General features: G+C 45.6%; 1 protein-coding gene across 2 annotated transcripts in view; it reads left to right on the top strand.

Moving 5' to 3' along the window:
- The window catches only part of LOC8025851 (5-oxoprolinase), a 240,122-nt gene extending 226,878 nt beyond the window's left edge, over positions 1–13,244 (top strand). For both annotated transcript variants that reach the window (XM_029972619.4, XM_042292107.1), the window contains exons 30-32: positions 748–908; positions 10,856–10,953; positions 13,069–13,244. In XM_029972619.4, the coding sequence (XP_029828479.2) occupies positions 748–908; positions 10,856–10,953; positions 13,069–13,149 (340 nt within the window). In that variant the 3' untranslated portion in view covers positions 13,150–13,244. The remainder of the gene's footprint in view (positions 1–747; positions 909–10,855; positions 10,954–13,068) is intronic.
- The last annotated feature ends 6,194 nt before the right edge of the window (positions 13,245–19,438 follow it).

Genomic DNA, 19,438 nt, shown 5'->3' with positions numbered 1-19,438 from the left:
ATAACATTTGCACGAAGTGTGTAAGTGCAAAAATTTTACCCTGCATAATGAATGCACCTCCCAAATATGTGTCAGTTTTTAGGGAAAAAAAATGTTTGTTATTCGAGTAAATATGGTACAAATAGAACGCTATATTTTTTTCTTATTTTTTTAAGTATATAACCAAATAAAAGAAATTTGATTATAAAAATTTGATAATGTAGACAATTGTATTCTTTATTCTGGGTGCCTTCAAAGTTGCATCAACACGCAATTGGGAAAGTCCTGTTTTCAACTTACCTTAGGTGTGATTTTTCTCTCACGAATACAAGAAAGTTTTTTTTGCAAAAGTTAAGTTTTTCGTTGTGTGAACATATTTCTCTACCTCATTAAGAAATTTAATTGAAAATAAAAATAGGCGTGACACCACTATGACCGTCCTTATGTGAACACACCCCCTCTAGTTGCTTCGGACATCCTGTCACTGGTGCTGCACTTTGCTTTGTTCCGAAGCAGCTGTAGGATGTTTTACGTCTCTGCAGTCGTCGGTATTTCTCAATGCGCCTCTCCGATTGATATCTCTTCGCTTTTATCTTGGTCGCATGCCGTTGCGTGACTGCTGCGGCGACAAAAGGCTGGTTGGTGTTGCCCTTCCGACACAATAAGTTGGCTCGCCGCGATTTTCCGCTAGTGGGGTCGTCAATGCGGTCCGCGTTTAAACGAGCGTGAGCTTTCCTCCGCGACGAGTGAGTGGGGTCCTGGCTGCAGGTACCCCGTTGTGCTCGAGCAGTTCCAGCTGAAGCCAGGCACAGGCGGGGCGGGCCTCTACAGGGGCGGCGACGGCGTCGTCCGCCAGCTGCTCTTCCGCAGGCCCCTGCAGCTCTCCCTGCTCACCGAGCGGCGCGTCTTCGCTCCCTACGGACTCCAAGGTAAGGGCCCGGAGGGTGTCTCCGACCACCAAGTTTGTGCCATTCTAGGTCGACCCATTTTTCAACTCTTTCAAATCTGAACAGGACTGGGAGGTTTGACCTTTGATTGGAACCAAAGCGCCCGCCGCCGGCAAACTTAAAACAGATGCGATGTTAGGAATACCTCGGGTTGCCACGGGTTTGGATGGCGGTACCTGTAGCATCGCACCCTTCTGCGTGCTAATTTTCCGGGTGTTCTTTTCTTTTCCGTGCGACCGGGTATCATGATTCACATATCAACATGAAACAAGCAGAATATAACGCAGCAGACGCGACCTTGCGCCGAGTACTGAAAAAATGGGGGAGGGAGTTTGGTGGCAGTTGATGTAAGAGCCGTGGCGGGACGGCCGTTGAAACAACCCCTCAGCTTGATTTTCTCTGATTGGCGCAGTTGTGCATTTTTTATTTTTATGATTCTGTGACCGTGGCATGTTTTTTTCTACATTGACACGGGTGCTTTAGGTTTTCTATGTTCATTTACAGCCATTCTTCGTGCAGAAAAAACCCGCAACTATATTGCCGGGCTCAAGTTGGTCTTATCGGAGCGGGGGGTGCACCGGTGGCATTTGCTGTGGCACGAGATTCTTAACTTTGACCGCAAACGAAGAGGCTTCTGTGGGCCGAATTCTGGATGTTCTCTCGAATTACTGTTCAAGCTCGCGACGTTTGTCGCAGAAATGCACGATCTGTCTCTGCTCGTAATGCGCGACACCAGTATTGCGGAATGGGCACCTTTATTCCATTCTAATCCATTCCGGGGAATCGGAGTTTTCCATAATTCAATTCCTTCCAACTCATAGGAATGGGGACACTGGGCCCATTCCCACTCCTGGAATGACTGAATCGTTCCATTCCATTCCTCTAATTCCTAAACGTTAAAAGTGTCACCTGACAGCTGCATTACGTTGCAGGGTTGGGCAGAAATAGTCAAACATGTATTTGAAAATACAAATACTGGGATAGATGAAAATAGTAGCTAAAATACTGATACTCAAATATAGCTCTAAAAATGTATCGCGATATGTATCGGAAATACATTTTAAAAAGAGTCAAAAAGTCTTTGGAAATGAAATACAGGAATACATTTTAGGGAGGGAGGAAATATAAATACTGATAATGGAATACATTTTTCAAATTTCTTTGAGACGCCAACTGAGGTGAGGCTTTAAGCTTGAAGTGGAAGTTTTTTGTTATCCCGAAATTCTTTTCCCGCAGGCTTGGCGCTTCGCCTTAAAGGTAGTGGTTCCGGACGGAGAGGGGTCTTCAATAGGTTCAAAAAACGTTCCATCAATGAATTGAACGCATTCCCTTCCCTGTCATCCTGTCTGTCTGACCAGTGATGCGAAAAGACTTTGACCTCTACATAAATTCCATCAAAACGTCATCACTTCCCTGTCCAATAAGGGTGCCCCTGTCAACACTGATCACATGACGTCACGGCGGGATGAACTATACTTGTGGTCAGCTTTCTGTGGCAATGCAGCCAATGCTAGGGGAGAGGGCGCGCCAACCGCTGTAGACGCGCTTTCCTCCTCTCTTCGGGTTGCCACAGAAAGTTGACTGCGAGTATAGTATTGTATCTGTAGGTGTTGCCTTGAACATGAAACTTTACCCACGCTGCTGTATGAAAGGACAGTACGTACTTTCGTTGTAGGTGACCTCGTTGAAGACCATGCAGGCAGTTGCATTTCAAATTTTCGAGAATAGGGTGGACCACGTGAAGCATCTTGGAGCACATGTCTTACAGGCAGATAGCGTCCCTAGCGCAGAGAAGGACCATTTTCGAACGGTGCTCTTTTTGCTCCGACTTTTGCTCAAACTTTGTTTACTACAAGAAACACTATAGAATCCCTTTCCACTGCAGGCATTGTGCAGCAAACGTTCCACCAGTTCTGCCACTTCTGTCCATTGGACAGGCCGATAGAGCAGTGAGCGTACGTGCCACGGAACGGCCCCAGGCGTTTTAGGAAGCTTGTCGGCTGACTAACCAACATTGGCCATACCATTAGATGCATCAACGTTGCTTGCACGATGAGTAGGAAGAAAGCTACATGCTCATGGAGCTGTAACTTGTTCTACTTTATTTGAGAAATATTGGCCTTTTTATTGCTTGGAAGGGCAAAATATGACAGTTAAATACATACTGTAAACGTACATATCTACATCGTTCTGCTAATAATAGTGGAGAACTATTTTTGCATTCCTTAATTTTAGAGCAATTTTCTGCTTAACTTTTTTTATCTGTTCTAGTCTTAAGTTATTGAGTACAGCTATGTCTAATAATGCTATAGATGTACCATATGTTAAGTACTCAAACATAGGTTGACTAAGCTTATGTGCTAGATTACTTGCAGAAATGAGGAAGTATTGAAAAAAATTGGTTGGTGCATAGGTGTACTATACTGTATAAATTTCCGTAGAACTATGTGTGAGTGGCACAAGAAATGAGGGGGGTGGGTAATGCTTTTGCCGAGTTGCGCAAACAGCCCGTGCCGCAGAGGACGCGAGCTCGGCCACTGTCTAAAACGACGAGTGAAGATTGTGGAATCTCGGCTGGTCGAGTTGCGTCCATCGTCGTTTCAATCAGACAGGCACGCGTTGCTTTGAAGCAAGCAAATGAGCAAGCCAGCAGATGAAAAATTGCTGCAGAAACAACTAATAACGCGATAGCGTTAAGGAGTTTGTGTTGCAGAAACGCCATGGTCGGTGGGTCGTCACAGGAAAATTGTGATTGGTCAATAAGGTCATGACGTCAATGCCACATGGCCTCGCGCAGAAATTGCAAACAACCTGCAACGCTCACGTGAAACGTGACGTCACGCATGAATTGAAAGTGATTAAAAAACATGACGTACGTAATGCAAATTAAAGGTCGCCGCATGTTTGACTTTATGAACTAATTCATTTGCCTTAAAATAATTTCGAAAAATTTTATGCGATGATTTGAACCCACGACCCTTCAGGTGCGAGCCAGACACGCTATTGACTCGGCCATGTCTGCTGCACTTCCTGCTCATTGGCAGGAAGAGCATGAGAAGTGGATGAAAAGGCGATGTGAACCGGACCTGATAATGCTATCACGTTCCACTCTTAAAGGCTAAGCTTGAGCGTCCTCCAAGTTTTGTTGGTTGTCTATTAATTGCGATAGCATTCGTCTAGGACAAAGTCAAGGACGATACAAAGGCGGCATCTAGGACAACCTCTAGGGAAATTTCAAGGAAGACGTCTAGGACAACTTTTAGAACAACCTTTAGGGCGATCTTAAGGACGACCTCGATGATGACATCTTTGAGGGCGACCTCTAGGACGACATCGAGGGTGACCTTTAGCATGACCCCAAGGACAACATCCTAGAGGACGACGTCATTAGGATGACGTCAAGGCTTCAAAGAGGGTGCGAACATGAAGGAGTGTGAGAATGTGAGCTCAAGTGGTCTACTGCACATACCTGCGGTTGGGAGGGGGTAGCTAAAGAATGCTATTGCATTTAAAGGACGCACGTGCCCACTGCGCGGTTTCCGGCAGCAGACACGGCGTGCCGTCAGGGAGCACAGCGAGGCAAGTTGATCAGCTCTGCTGTTTTACCTGTGTGATGTCACTCTCGTGACCAAGTTTCCGTGACATCAATCTCCCAACTTTGCACCCCCTTCCAAGCGCGGAGATAGACGCAGTTCTACGTCAAAAATCAGCCTCAACTTTTTCTTTACCTCAGGAAAACTGCCCATTTCTAAAGAATTCTAGTATACTTTTTCTGAGAAAACATTTGCTTCTAAAATTTGTTGCAGTATATCAAAATTGAGCTTAATAAATGCTCTTTTAATTATACAAGTAAGAAATAGGAGCGTAATAAATAATGTAAAATTTCATTTCTAAAACACAAAATTATTGTGGATAACACAACAAAAATTAGAAAGATGTGCAGATATCTCGGCAAAAAATGACATCCGAAATATGTCAAAATAAACAGAATCTGCAAAATGTCAATCTGAAGAAATGCTGCAAATTGCTAGGCTCCGATAAAAAAGCTCGTGAAGTTCTGTTATACCTAGTCTCAACCATTGTGGCATGCATACCATGCCATTTGGTGAAGCAGTTTCTGGATGTGGTAAAATGGGTAGATGTAGCAGGTACTGCAGAAGACATTTCTCTTGTGCTCAACTTCGCACTCCTCGTAACACATACCAATTTCGCCTCTTTTCCTTTTTTTTTTTTAATGGGGGGGGGTTTAGGGAGGGAGGAAGGGAGGTTTGTGATGCAGTTGTTCTGGGGTTACGAGGAGGTTGGACATATACTCTACATCAAGGGTTCTCAAACTTTTTGGTCCCACGGAACCCCAGGAAGCCTCAAAAATTGCTGTGGAACCCCCTTTCCTCCCCTCCCCTCCATATTTGCATAAGTGCAATCGCAGGCAATTTTCCTTGTGTTGGCTTCTCATATATCCGCACCATATCAATTGCAATGTCAGTACAAAGTGAGATAAAGGCGCTTTGCAGGGTCTTGCTGCGCAGCCCGCAGCGTGGGTGGAGGGGGGGGGGGGGGGGGGGTATCTGGGTGTTTGCGGAACCCATAAGACCAGCTCGTGGAACTTCTGTGTTCCATGGAACCCAGTTTGAGAACCCCTGCAGTCCAAGAACCTATTCTTAGGGCTCCTTTCGAAATGCCAGCTGATCAAAACATGCACTTCTGTAGAGTTCAGGAATGTTTGGGTGCTGCTTGCGGTGTGCTTGAAAACGAATGCAGCTGTTGATAGCCGAGATGTCAGTGCAGTGAAAGAAGAGTCTTCAGCCAACGGACACGCTTCATCAGGATGTTGAATGATCCGATCAACTGGTTCGATTGGCCAACCCATTAGTTCTCAAACTGGGTTCCGTGGAACACAGGAGTTCAGCGAGCTGGTCTCATGGGTTCTGCGAACACCCAAATTGCATCCCTCCATCCCCCCCTACACTGCAGGCTGCACATCAGGACCGTGTAAAGCGCCTTCATCTCACTTTGTACTGACATTGCGATTGATAGGGTGGGGATATATGGAAAGCAACACAAGCACAATCGCCTTTGATTGTGCATGTGTTGCTTCTCGGTCGACAAATATGGAGGGGGGGGAGGGGGGAGGGGGGGGGAGGGGTTTCGCAGCAGTTTGTGAGGCTTCCTGGGGTTCCGTGGGACCAAAAAGTTTGAGAACCCCTGGGCCAACCCCAAGCATTCTGGCATTGTAGTCGTTGAGAAGTTGCAGCTTCTTGATGGAGATCTTTGACCATGTATCTCCTCTTTTTCTCCCTCGGTTTTGCAAGCATGTCCTTGTTGGTAGAATGTACAGAGCTCATCATGTTAAGGGTGTGCCAGTCTTTCCATTGATTGCGTAATACATTTTGATTCCATAGCGACCGAGCATCACCCCTTCCATCTTTGTCCCATCTGAAATCCTTCAGCTCATGCGGCAATCCCTGACAATCTTTTCATATAGACGTCATGTTCGCCCAACGCCGAGCGCTAGCTCCTTGGAGCGCTTTCCCCTCGACTGCGTTTTTTTTTTATAATAACTCGGCATCTCATGGGGAAAAGAAAAAAAAACTATACAGAAAGTCGAACTAGAGTGTCTAATCTAACCACCAGATGCAGTGAGAACAAGCACAAACCGTCCGCTTGTTCTCACACTAGACCAGCAAAGAACATGAAAAAAAGAAAACAAAACAAGCCTCATCGATGCACAGTTGTCGATATTCCGGGCTTATTTGGTGTATCATCGCTGTCAGACCTGAAATCTGATGATCCGGAACATCATCATCCGACTCACTTGTGCTAGTATCAGCAACAAAATCAACTGCTGACGCCATCGAATGCGAGGAGGTGTGCCGCACAATGAAGACGCCGTGTTCACAGCACTGAGTGCTCTTTCTCATGGCATGTTTGGTTATAATAAATCGCCATCTTGTGGGAAAAAGAGAACTATACGGAAACTGAAACTAGAGTGTCTGTTCTAACCACCAGATGCCATAACCTGTCCAGAAACGCATCGAAGGCTTTGCAGCAGGGTTCGCAGATTGTCGATCACGGTTGATAGACTTATGAGCGCGGTCGGAGAGAGTTAAGCTATGAAGAAATCAAAGGAAAAAGCTTAGCATAAATATTTATTTTGAGGCACCCCTACTAATTTTGAGAAAACCTTGCTTGTGAACTGTGCTGGCTGCACCATTGTCCAAACTTGCGGAATTGTCATCATTCTTGGATGCTTGGTCGGCTTGTATGATATGCTGACACCATCAATGTCATGTCAACAGTGTCACGACTGACGAGCTGAACAATGGTGAGGCTATGCTTGGAAAAATAATGCCATAGCAAATGTTGTGATGAAGTGGGGCCTGTCTTCTATCTGTGATAAGGTCAGATGATTGTCGTGTCAGCTGCGTGTGCCTACACGTTGTGGCACTCGGACTGTTCCGCTCAAGTTAAGCTTCACTGCTTTGCACAAGGGCAATGCGGTGAAGCATCACTGTTTGCTTGAGGGGATCATAAATTTTAAAGGTCGACCTATATTTGAGTAGTAAATTAATTAGATTTTCTGAAGAGCTATTAACCCTGCAATTTTTCTCGAGTCACGGAATTTATGTTAGGAATGTACATGTCTGGTATATTATGCGAGATTTGGTTACCAATTTGACTACAGTGTAGACCGCATAAAACGTATGTCGCGAGAGTCGCGAAAATCTGCACTATGAGCGGTACCGCGCTATAACCAAAACATAAATTTTTCAGGCCAAAATACATGCCATGAGACAACTTACCTTTGTAAAAGAATTTATTTTATGTTAGATGAAAAATAAAGCTTAGTTTGAGGAAAGTCTTTATTTCACCAGACTAGTACAGTTCTGTCTCAAGTGTGTCACACGTTTTGAAAGAAATGAGCAACTTTTGCCTGGCGCAGCCTTTTAACGGCGTCGCGGGTTGCGGACGGACGTTGCGAGCATTCAGGATTGCTAACCCTAATCACTTTTCTCTGGTGATGAAAACGCGTGAAAATTTGCATCCTTCATATGGTACACGCATGAAATGCGCCCAATAAGAAATCCGGGTGATGTTCGAGGACACGAGTTTAGAAAGCACCACTGTAGTCAAAGTAAGCAAACACAACGACACGGGCGTTTCTGCCGTCTTAAGAGCGCCGCCACGACATCGCCGCACGAGTAGGTGGATCTTCCCTTCTAGTACGTGCTGGGTTATCATAGCGACACACAACGAAAATTCACAGTCAAGGATAGCGCTTTTACGCGGAACGATGAGCTTCCACCACGCCGTCTACGACGACGATCACAACCGACGCCATGTTTGCAGATAGGAGAAGCCAGCCCGCGACCGGCATGCAACGCGCGCAAACACTTCTCCTCGACCTGTGATTGGTCTGTCGTTGTGGTTGTTTTCCAACGCAGCGGAGGGACGCCCGCACTTGAACGACACGTGCGTGCGTCCCTCCGTCGCTATGGCAACTGAAGCCTCTCTCTTCGCTTCTCCCCGCTTCTTCGAGCAACCTCCTTGCCCCGCGAGTGCCGCTTGCAGCTAGCGCTGTCAGCGCCGTTATCTAGTGTCGCACAGGGAAGCGTGCTCGCTGCTCCGGTCGGCAGTGCGGTCGGCGGGCTGTTCCAGAAACCGCACCATAACCGGTATTTCCCTTCGCGTGCCTGCATTTTAAGCGGTATGTAATTACATGGAGTTCTATGGGAGGCAAACCGGTGGTTTAAAAAAACCGCGTTATATTCGGTCCTGCACTATAAGTGGTTACGTTGTAAGTGGTCTATACTGTATTTACTATTTCTCTTACGCCAAGTGTTTCCCCCCAAACAAAGCATTCTCTGGGTAGCTAATGTGAATATTTTTATATTAGCTGTAAAAATATATCAAATAATTTAAAATCTGGTAATTTTGTCCAGAACCAATTGGGCATCTTGGTCGTCACACAAAGGATTGAAGTTTGATTCATACTACTGTACCTTGTAGAGGTCTGTGAATATCAAATTCTTAAAGGAGCTGTGCAACAATTTCCGGGCTTTGCTTAAAAAATTGTGGAAGTTGATGCCTGACACTTCTGGAGTGAACTACAGAAAGCAGATTTTGCCTGGATACCCTAGTTTTTATTTTAAGAAATGAAAAAGATCCAGGTTTTTGTTGCCTCTCAACTCGTACATCGTCTTCCGGATCACGTGCGCAGTGACGTTGATGGGGTAGGCGCGGGGTTCCGGTAAAGTTCTCTCTTTAGAGCCATCAGTGAGCAGCGAGAACTCATCCGCTCGCAACCGCGTGACCACGTGCTGGCGGGCGCCGCGCGAACAGTATGGTGAAAGGAGGAAAGTCTCATCCGGATCCGGCCATACCCGTCCGGCCCTGTCCTCTCCCCCTCCAGCTTCTGGCGGCTGTTCGCAGTAGCAGATAGAGCTGACGGTTTTGTGGACCTAGGATAGATGGCACCACTGAAACTCCGTATAATAAAAGTTTTGTCGATGATACCAGGCTTTTGACGCATTTATATTTATGTTGGAATGACAACATTTATAGGAAAGTTACCTTTTGTCGAGCAGGTATTTGCACAACTTGCTATCTTTCGACAAGATACCCCATTGACGTCATGCCGCTCGCGGCTGCAGGTCGGGGAATATTCTAAGTTTTGCCTCGCTATTACGCGGCGGAATCGCAACATTTCGATGAAAGGAGGTGTGTTTTCTGTCATTTGTGACAAGGTGAACAATATCAAAAGCAGAAGATGCCAACTCTTTCAACGTTAAAATCGTTGCACAGCTCCTTTAATTGTGGATCACATATTATGGACAAATTTAAGTACAACTATTTCTTATTTGATGTGAATCGGGCTTAGATGTTTAAAAAATAAGGAAGCATACATGTGAGAAGAAAGTTTTGTTATATTCTTAATGAGTGTGTTGCTAAAGTACACTAAATAACAGGAAGAATAAAACATGGGACGAAACACACACGGGTACATTCTTTCAACTCACAACAATGTTAATTCCATGGAGTGTGATTCCCTGTTCCCCCATGCATTCTTAGAGAAAGGGGGAAAAGGCAGAGGCAGAGGGAAAAGTCAGAAGTCAGGAGGACAGGTGGGAAGGGTGGAGGGGTGCGTCAACCCGTTGGGAACCTGATCAGATGAGTTCGATAAAACAAAGTGCAATGTGGTAAGCGATGCAATTACTACCTTATTTAGTATTTGAATGTAGCTTGAGGTCTTTGCTTTCTCCAGCACCGTCCGTGAACGTCGGGGGCCAAACTCTAGTTATAACCAAACAAGGCCAATCTATAGTAGGGAGCAAAATGTATGAAACCATTGAGCCAAATGAGATGTCCCGACTCGTCGGTCGTGTTTACCCTGCGAGCCAGCACAGAGCGGCAAAGCTCGACATCGGAGTGCCAGTGCGAAGTGGGAAGCTTGACACCAAAAAATCTGAAGACATTACGCGTAAATGTTTAACCTTAAAAAATCTCTTATACTTTGAACAGTTTGAGTGTCTTAGTATTCGAAATGAAAACATTCGCGAATTATTCCGAGTTTTGATTTTTAGCACAGTTCCACCACCTTGTCATCTTTAATAAGGATCGATAACTGGGCGAGTTGGTGGGAGTTCATGTTGAAAAACGGCGCGACTGGAACGAGGACACACAGAGACGAAGAGAGTACAAGACAAAGCGCTGACTAGCAACTGGTTCGTTATTAAAACATAAGGAAGGATGACAATGAAATGAAAAACATGGAGTCAAATGTTCTCGCCAAGCAAGCGCGCGAACATTTGACTCCATGTTTTTCATTTCATTGGAGAGCCCTCGTGGGGTCTTTGGCGTTTTTATTTTGGGTGCCTACAGCCCAACCTGTGAATGGGGCATGACGCTCGCGCCCCCACTTTTGGCAGGGGGACTTCCCGGGAGCCGCGGTGTCAATGTGCTGCACTTCAAGAATGGCCGGACCGTCTGCCTGGGCTCGAAGGCCTCCGTGAGCGTGTCGCCCGGGGTGAGTGACACCCAAATATCTGGCGCTTGTCCGCACGCATGGACCGCGTATATACACCCATTGTCACCTTCATCTCAATCTTGGCTCGAGCTTTCGCTCGGACCCAGATTTAAGGCTCTGTTATACTTGTGACGTCGAGCATAGCAAATGCGGCGTAGTGCAGTGGACATTGATACTGGTTGGTCGCAGATATCGAGTTCCTGCTCACCGGCCAACCAAAGGCTCATGTTCTACGCTATGCTACGTTTGCTGCACTTAACGCCGGAGTATTCGCGACTCGAGCGAACTATAGGGGGCATGCTGGTCAGGCAAACTGGCGGACGAAAGAAGGTCATTTTTGCCATTCAGCACGCGAACCACCATAAATTTCGAGGACTGCAGCGTAAAATCTGTGTTGTGTATGAAAGCAAAGCGATTTTTCTATGGTAGAAACCTTCTTGTAATCAGTGCGTAGGAACGACACGGCGGAAGCATAAAAATGATTGCTTGAAACAATGTTTGTTTCTATGCTGCCTATGAAAACCAAGCAGTGATAGCAGACAACAGGGTCGAAACAACCTCCTCTCCCAAGCTTTTCGGCATTGCCGCTACGCAGCGTTGGTTTCGCTGGAGTCGCCAGTAACGGATCCTCGAACGAACGAGCCAAATTAAGCAAGCTTGCACGCCGTATCGAAAGCATGTGACGAGGCAGTGGCGTCTTGGTGCGTCTCCTAGCAGAAGCATTTTGCGTAGACCATGGCCAGACTGCACAGACGTCCTGTGTAGCAGCCAACCTTAGTTTCTCACCAATGTTACCTCACCTGAGCACAACATGTTGGGGGCCACACTTGGAGCTAACATTTTTTTTTTCCAACACCTGGAAATTGAAAATGCAGATATCGCCTTCATGAGCCTGCGAAAACCACCACGATCATCTCAATCTCAGCACGCCTACTCAATCCACCGGCAAACAACGAGCAATCTCGTAATAAGAGAAGCGAGTTGCGAGTAATAAAATATATTAGTAATTCAAGTAAGCACATCAAACATGTTTCAAAAAAGCACTTTGTTGTCTTTATTGGCACTTAAAGTGCAAGGAAAAATATGTACACCATTTTAGGGCACGTTAAAGTTTCTTCTTCAACGTGGTCGCACCTCTTGATCACTCATTTAAGGCGATCCCTCTTCTTTTCGTCCGAAATAATGGTCAATGCGTCGTCCTGGGCCCTAACCCTGTTGGTTTTTGTTGACTTTTCACAGGGTGACCACATTTCTGGGGCGGGGATGGAGTGGTTTGGCATCAGCCAAGAAACGACACACAGCTGTCATATGGTTTATTGTGCCAAGGGGAATACAAAAAGGGGCTAAAAAGGAAGAAACAGCGACTGCACCACCCTAGCGCTGGGTGCGTGGCACCATCTCGTGACAGTCCATTACACTACCAACAGATATGACTGTCAGAAAGATGCAACACTGAGGAAGAGATTATCAGTAGGAAGAGAAAAGGAATTTTAAGCAACTGTTGTTGATTGAACTTCCATAGAAGTCAAAAGTGACGTCTCTTTTTAACCCCATCAGTGCATTGCCAAGTTGTGAATAGCCTAAGAAAAACATGGAAGGCCTTAACCCAACAACAAAGCCACAGGAGCTGCCTTGAAGTCCCCATTTGCATTTCATTTGAGAAACATGCTTTTGCACGATGGAAACAAAGTTTGCAATCTGTCAAAATTATTGTTCAGTTAAAAAACTAAATTATACTTTGTTGTATTGTGTTTTTGAAAATATCTTGACAGGGCTGTAAAAAGTCCTTCAAAACCCTCATTTATTTTGTTTTGGAATATGTTGTACGAACCCTGCAGCACATCATGGTGTCTATTAAAATGGTCATTTGTCCTTGGCTATATGCTTCTGGGGAATACCGATCTGGATCAATGGAAAGCAAACTGAGCCCGCGAAACAAGCAATTAGCCTCAGTATCAGTGGGCTGTCGCACACTCTGTGCACACACTTTAAACAATTAATGCTCGTTGGAGGTTGTACGGGCATAAGGTGTCTAAACAAGGCATAACAAAACTTGATGTACCTGTGCAATGAGGTTGGGCCTTGATGTGACCTGTCAGTGATGTTTTTCTCCAGGACGTTCTATGTGTGGAAACTCCCGGAGGTGGCGGCTACGGCATCCCTCTGCAGTCTGAGGAAGATTCCAAACAGGCTTGAGCTCAAGAGTTCCAGAGACAGATATGTCAAAGCCTGCCTCTGGTGTGACTGAGTGAAGGGTTTATATTATAGTTATTAAAGTTTTTCATCCTCTACTCTATTTTTTTTTCCGGCAGGTGATAAATGAACACTGGTTTAGTGGACTAATGTTTATGCATCCAGATGTACAGATAAACATCTGTGCACGAGTCTACGGGTCAACGCCCGTTTTTATGGTTGTACACGAAAATGCAAGTTTCCCTATAGCTTATGCACAGTTCAACATGTATGTGCTTGCGAGTAGGGTTTAGCAGATTAACATCTTTGTGTATTACTTTGCTGCTACGAATGTACATAATTGCGATATTCTACAAAGATTGTTCATCGAAAGCGGCATGTTTTATGTTTCTCATTTAAAGTCGAATCTATGAGGATTACAGTAATAATAGCGGCAGATGGCAGAAGAGGTGGTGTCGCTTTCTCTAGCATGAGCATCTTTGGACAACCGGTCCTGTGGTCTTGCAAGGTCAATTGAGCATCTTCAAGAGTGCAGATGCATCGCAAACAACTAATGACGGCTCACACGTCATTGTCGGGCCCTTCTTTTCCTGTACAAGCGTTGTGTGAGGAACCCCTTAGTATCTTGGATTGACACTGTAGGGCCTTCATTATTGTGGCACTTAGTGAGTCACCTTCATATGCGACGTCTGCTTCTTTTAGAAGAGTGCTCAAAGTTGTCGGCCGCTATTCCAGCTCCACAGATTGCTCTTCCGACACATCTGTCCTTTTTTTTTTTTTTCTTTGTTTTTGTTTTGCGGAAAGTTATGCGTGGGGGGCACAGATAAAGGCTTGGTGCCTGACAGGGCCTCTGCCCCCCCGTACAGTTCAGCAGTGCAGTACAAAAACACAGTGGAAAATACATCAGAGTACAAAATGCACCATTTACAACTGATATGTTGGTAGAAAATAGGCCGAAACATTTGTGCAACATTCTAAAAATATATAATAAAATTAGAGTTTTATATACCATGAAAAATAAAATAAAAAGACACTGGTGATCGAAAATGACCAGGAACAAAAACATGCTTCCGTTGTGGACTGCAAGAAATAGAAGTATACAATACATCACATTAAAATGTGCCACAATGCAGTGGCATTAATAAAAGAACAATAAAAGGTTTTTCTTTCACACTTAAACATCAAGAAACAAGGAATGGAAATATGCCCAAAAATCAGTATTTATAACACTCAAAGATGAAAAAGCAATTTTGCTTGTCACGAGCATGTTTCTACAAGCACATTTAAAGCTATCAGAAGGTTGATAGAAATCTAAGGACATATCTTTTCTATTTGGTGTTTTATTTACCTGGAAATTTAGCCTTTGTCGGCCATAGTTAGTTCTTAGGCTGCAGGTCTGCATTTGCTTTCTTGGAGACGTACCTGGAGGGATGTTTTGCAATAGACGGGTTCTCGGCTATGTACGCGTGAGGTGAAGCCATGGATACAGTCTGTCATGAACCAGCTCGAAGGCTGCCACAAGGAGAAGGCCTGAGCTCTGAACTTGCTTCATTGTCTTGAAACAAGGGTACACAGTGGCTCCCTGTTTTTCTCTGTCTATTTGGAAACTCCATGACTGTTGTTCCATTTGATGCAGTTGCTGTAAAAGCAGATGTATTCATTATTTAATGGCTGAACAAAAAGAGAACTCCCAAAATATTTACAGTAGACAACCTTTGACAGGGAGAGGTTGTCAATGATGTTGTCTTGGTGGTAAGGTGGTTTCTTGATAGCGGTTATGATAAGCTAACCAGGGAACTTGCAGAGAGGAGACAGCATGTGAAAAGCCTCATGGCGTGACTTTTCGGGGTTCTTTTTGAGTCCAAGGATCACCATCTGGCCTTAGGTGAGAGTAGAATTGGTTTTAAAGGGGTGAGTAGGGGAATTAGTGAAGCCGACCAGGACGGCTAGAACTGAGGAAAGAAAGGAGCAGCAGTTTCTGCATTTGCTTGTGGGATCACTTACCGCAGTGTGGATCAGGTAAGCTGGCAGAAAAAAAGACTACCTTGTATAGATGGTAAGACGTGTAAATAGGTACTGTAGGAATTCGCGTACCGCCGCCGATTCGCCAGTTCCCGTGTGGTCCATCAACAACCAAAGTCCAGCCTGGTTCTTTCACGGGAGCGGGATTCCGCTCCCCGTTGATTGGTACATAAAACACAACGCTACAAAACACTCAGTCTAAACTACAAATACACATGACATTACACAATTATTTACAAACCCACGTTAAGCTAAACACAAAGACGGCCCCCAGGCCTCGTTCCCGCGATTGCCTTAGATCTGGTCGCCAATCACTTGCCTGGGCTCTATGGCGTCCGTAATTCTAAGAGCGCCCCTCGTCCCCGAGTATATCCGTATATCTCAATCAATGGGCAAGGAGGTTTCTCCTCGCCCGCCATGGGGCGCCTGCAGCGCCATCCAGTGGCTAAAAGAGGAAGCGGCACGTCGGGAGCCGACGTGCCGCTTTCTCTCCTAGCCATAGTACCGATGTCATTGAAGATAGAGGACGTTGCGATTTCCATACACAAGCAAGGTCTAGTATTCCCCTATGATTGTGTCGCATCCCGTATTGCAGGGAAACACTCCACGCCAGAAGTGTATGTTATCCTTTGAGGCTTTATTTCTGCATTTTGTGTTTTTACATGCGTTCCTCACTTGCCAAAGTAATCTGTGAAGGCACTGTGAGGAACTGTGTGCGCTGTGTTTCGGTGGCGATGGAGGAGCCAACACAAGCAAAATGATCTGTATTCAGAATGTGATCCTTCTGTGATCCTTCTTTGACTGCTTTCATTCAGTTTTGTTGTGTGCGCATGCATATGGCTCGCAAATGGGCGAGTTATGGTTCTTTTGCACTAGGATGAAACCAAAATTTCTGGTCCAAAATCCACACCTGTGGCGATGAAGTGTCGATCTTAATGAGGTGAGCTGCAATGGCTTACTAGGACTAGATTGAGCTCCCCAACTGTTGGTGCATGTTCATTGAGTTCTTTTGCCCAATCTGCCTACAAGAAAGCCTTATCTTTTTGAACCAGCAAAAGGAAAAGATGACCAAACACACACTAGTTGCTGTGGTAGCAGCATTAAAAAAAAATGGTGTCTGTGTTGGTGTAATCTTTATACTATAGAGCTGTGTTGCATGCTCACATCACTGGAAAGAAAATATATTACTGCTATGATGATTTAACATTGCAATAAGCAGATAGTGAGACAGGCTTGTACTAAAAACCTCTTGAAATTAATTTACTTGCACAGCTAGCAGTAGCGTCGGGAAATAAAGGGTAGGGGGCACCCTTCATCTGCCTTTTTCACACCTGAAAACCCCATTTCCCGAATAGTTTGGTGGCTTCAACAGCTAGGCTAGAAAGATATGTTACAGTTTACTCTTACGCACGTATGCCTGCTAGCCAGCTGCTGTGCACACAGTCATTGTTGTGACACTGAGTCAGTTTGAAGTGGTACAGGCTTGATGATGGAGAAATATTGAACAGCTGAAGCATGACTGAAGCATTAAGCTGAAATTTTTATTTGCCACTTCAATAGTCACTACGGTGCCCATCCAAAAAAAAGAACAGTGTCTCGCACTTGGAAAGCCTTTGAGTGGATAAAAGGAAACATATGGACTCCACCAGCATAGTGAAAGGGTGCGTGCTTTATGCTTACACACTTTTTCAGGTTCATGTTTATAACCTGTTCGGCTCGGGTCGGGCTCAGGCTCGTATTTAAAGAATTTTGTCAGGCTCGGGGCGGGCCGGGCCTAAAAATTAAATATTCTGTCTGGCTTGGGCCAGGCCCCAGCCTAGTCTCTAGTGGGCCGGGCCGGGCCTATAGAAATTCCGGCCCGTGCAGTGCTCTACTTCGGCGTACCAAGGAAGCTTTGAATATGCCGCAAGACCGGCAACGATTGCGTTTGACGAGTACTGCCTTTTTCCTGCTGCGCTGTGCTTTCTTAAAAATGGCCATGTGTTCTGAAAGGCAACTACGACTGTTTCCACAAATTTTTAAGAAACTTTTTCGGCAAATGACTGGGAGCGGGCAGAAAATGTGTCCAGCAAGTTGCCGCCCAGCCTCTACAACGCTCCTAAATGCTGACTTCAGGAGAGCACGAAATGGCAGCCTGGCAGCTGCCAGGGGGGGAAAGGGGGGAAGGTGCCGCCGTTTCCAATGCATTTCCCTCCTCCTTTTACGGCACTCCGTGTTGGCGGCCATCGAAAAAAGCTTGAAACCAATGTTTCCGTCTCTTTTTGTGACTTTCACGTTAGAGATGACGGAGAACATCTAGCAACGTCGCAGTTTTGGCATGGTGCCGATTGCCTTCCACTGCACTACAAGCGTTTGTTTTGGTTGTGTTGGTTTTGTTTCGCCCAAGAGAGCACCTGACAACACTGGCAACAGCGCATTTTAAATTTCACGCCAATGTTTTGGTTGCACGGGACTTGTGATGCTCCTCGCTTACTTGCACATGTATCGCAAATGTGGCTGAAAGTGTGTCTGTAATGTTGTCGGAAGACCTAGTATTTTTTCAAACAATCGCATGTGCTCTAACATCACAAGTCAAGATTGGCTCTCCGTCGACAGGCAATCCGCGAAGTTGTGTTTCGTTCTGTTCTCTACAACTGTGATGGGATCATACGATGAAGAGCCGGCATGTTTACAGTGTGCGATGTGGCACTGGGAGAGAGAAACACACATCGAAACGCATGTAGCGCATCTTGGTTGTTGAGGTTCAAACCGTTCATTCCCATCGTCTTCAGCTAACGGCTCCTCGACTGCGGTGGCCTATTTGAAATAAATCGCCCCTTTTTCATTCGATTTGAAATATGGAAGATTGGCGACGCCTAATGTGACTAGGAAGTTTGTTTTGACACTGTCCTGCCAAATGTGCCCCCTTTGTAATACCCCTCGTGGGTCTTAAGGGGAACCAATAAATGAAATGAAATGTAAATATTTCTGCCCCTTTTACGCTGCCGTATTTTGTTAATTTTACCGCATTTGGCCAGTATTTTTTTTTGTGTGTTGCAGTAAACGCTGTTTTGAATGAAAGACCCTTGCTGCTGGTTTGTGAGGAAATTCTTGGTGGATTTTAGAAGTGCTATACGATATTCTTTGATTTTAGTGGAGACATGCTGCATTTATTTTTTCTCCAACCTTAGCATTCTTGATCCCTCACTAGCACTGCCCCTGGAGTCAAGTTGAATTTCTTGCGAATATATTGTGACATTCGTCTACATAGCTTGCGAGTGTTGCCATGGCTGGGTACCGGTTATTTCTACTTGTTGGTTTCTCTGAACTGCAACTTCTGAGGTGTGCAGCTAACATGTTGAGCCTAACGCTTGCAGCGCTTAATATTCTCAACTCTCGCGAACTGTAGGGGCCGCGCTGGTCAGGCATAATGGCGGAAGAAAGGAGGTCATTTTCGTCGTTCAGAACGCGAACCACCATAAATGTCTTGCACTGCAGCGTAAAATTGGTGTTGCATATATCAGAGCCGTATATGGGAAGAGTTTGGTCAGTCTATGATCTCGCCGCCGTAACGCGCTCCTCCCAAGTGAGCGAATCAGCACGTGGCGTAGAGCGAGAGGCATGAGCGCATGCACGTGAACTCCTGGCTGCTCCCACCTGAGTGGGGAGGGCCGCCATCTTCGATCATTCTCCCGGCGGAATGCGTGGGATCGGCATCTAAATCTCGATTATTGCCTTTTATATCGCCGGCTCTGGTAAGAAAACGACATTCTGTTATTCCTCGGTGGGTTAAAAAGCTAATAAATGAAGATTTTTCGGCGTATGGCCACAAACTTGTATTCAGGCGAAAAAGAAGTCGGCCCGTAGCAGACGACGCGTAGCCTCAGCGGTGCCCTTCTTTGACCAGTCTCCGACAGCGTTGCTCAAAAATGGTGGTCGTCTCCTCTCTGCTCCCTTCTTTCTCTCTCGCTCCTTCAGCGCTCTCCTCCCTTTTATTTACTTTTCTCCTCTCCGGTGCCTTTGTCGCCACACCCACTGGCCAAACTCTCCCAATATACGGCTCTGGCATATATGAAAGCAAAGCAATCTTTTGATGGTAGAAACTTCCTAGTCTGCACCTAGGAATGACATGGCGGAAGCATAAAAATAATTACTGGAAACAATGTTTCTATGCTGCCTACGAGAACCAAGCAGCGATAGTAGACGACTGAGTCGAAACAACCTCCTCTCCTGAGCTTCTCAGCGTTGCCGCTACACGGCGTCGATTTCGCTGGAGTCTATTATTGGCATG

Source organism: Ixodes scapularis, unplaced genomic scaffold, assembly GCF_016920785.2.
Source record: "Ixodes scapularis isolate PalLabHiFi unplaced genomic scaffold, ASM1692078v2 PGA_scaffold2__306_contigs__length_199485367, whole genome shotgun sequence".
NCBI lineage: Eukaryota > Metazoa > Arthropoda > Arachnida > Ixodida > Ixodidae > Ixodes > Ixodes scapularis.
This window is presented reverse-complemented; position numbering and strand designations above follow the sequence as displayed.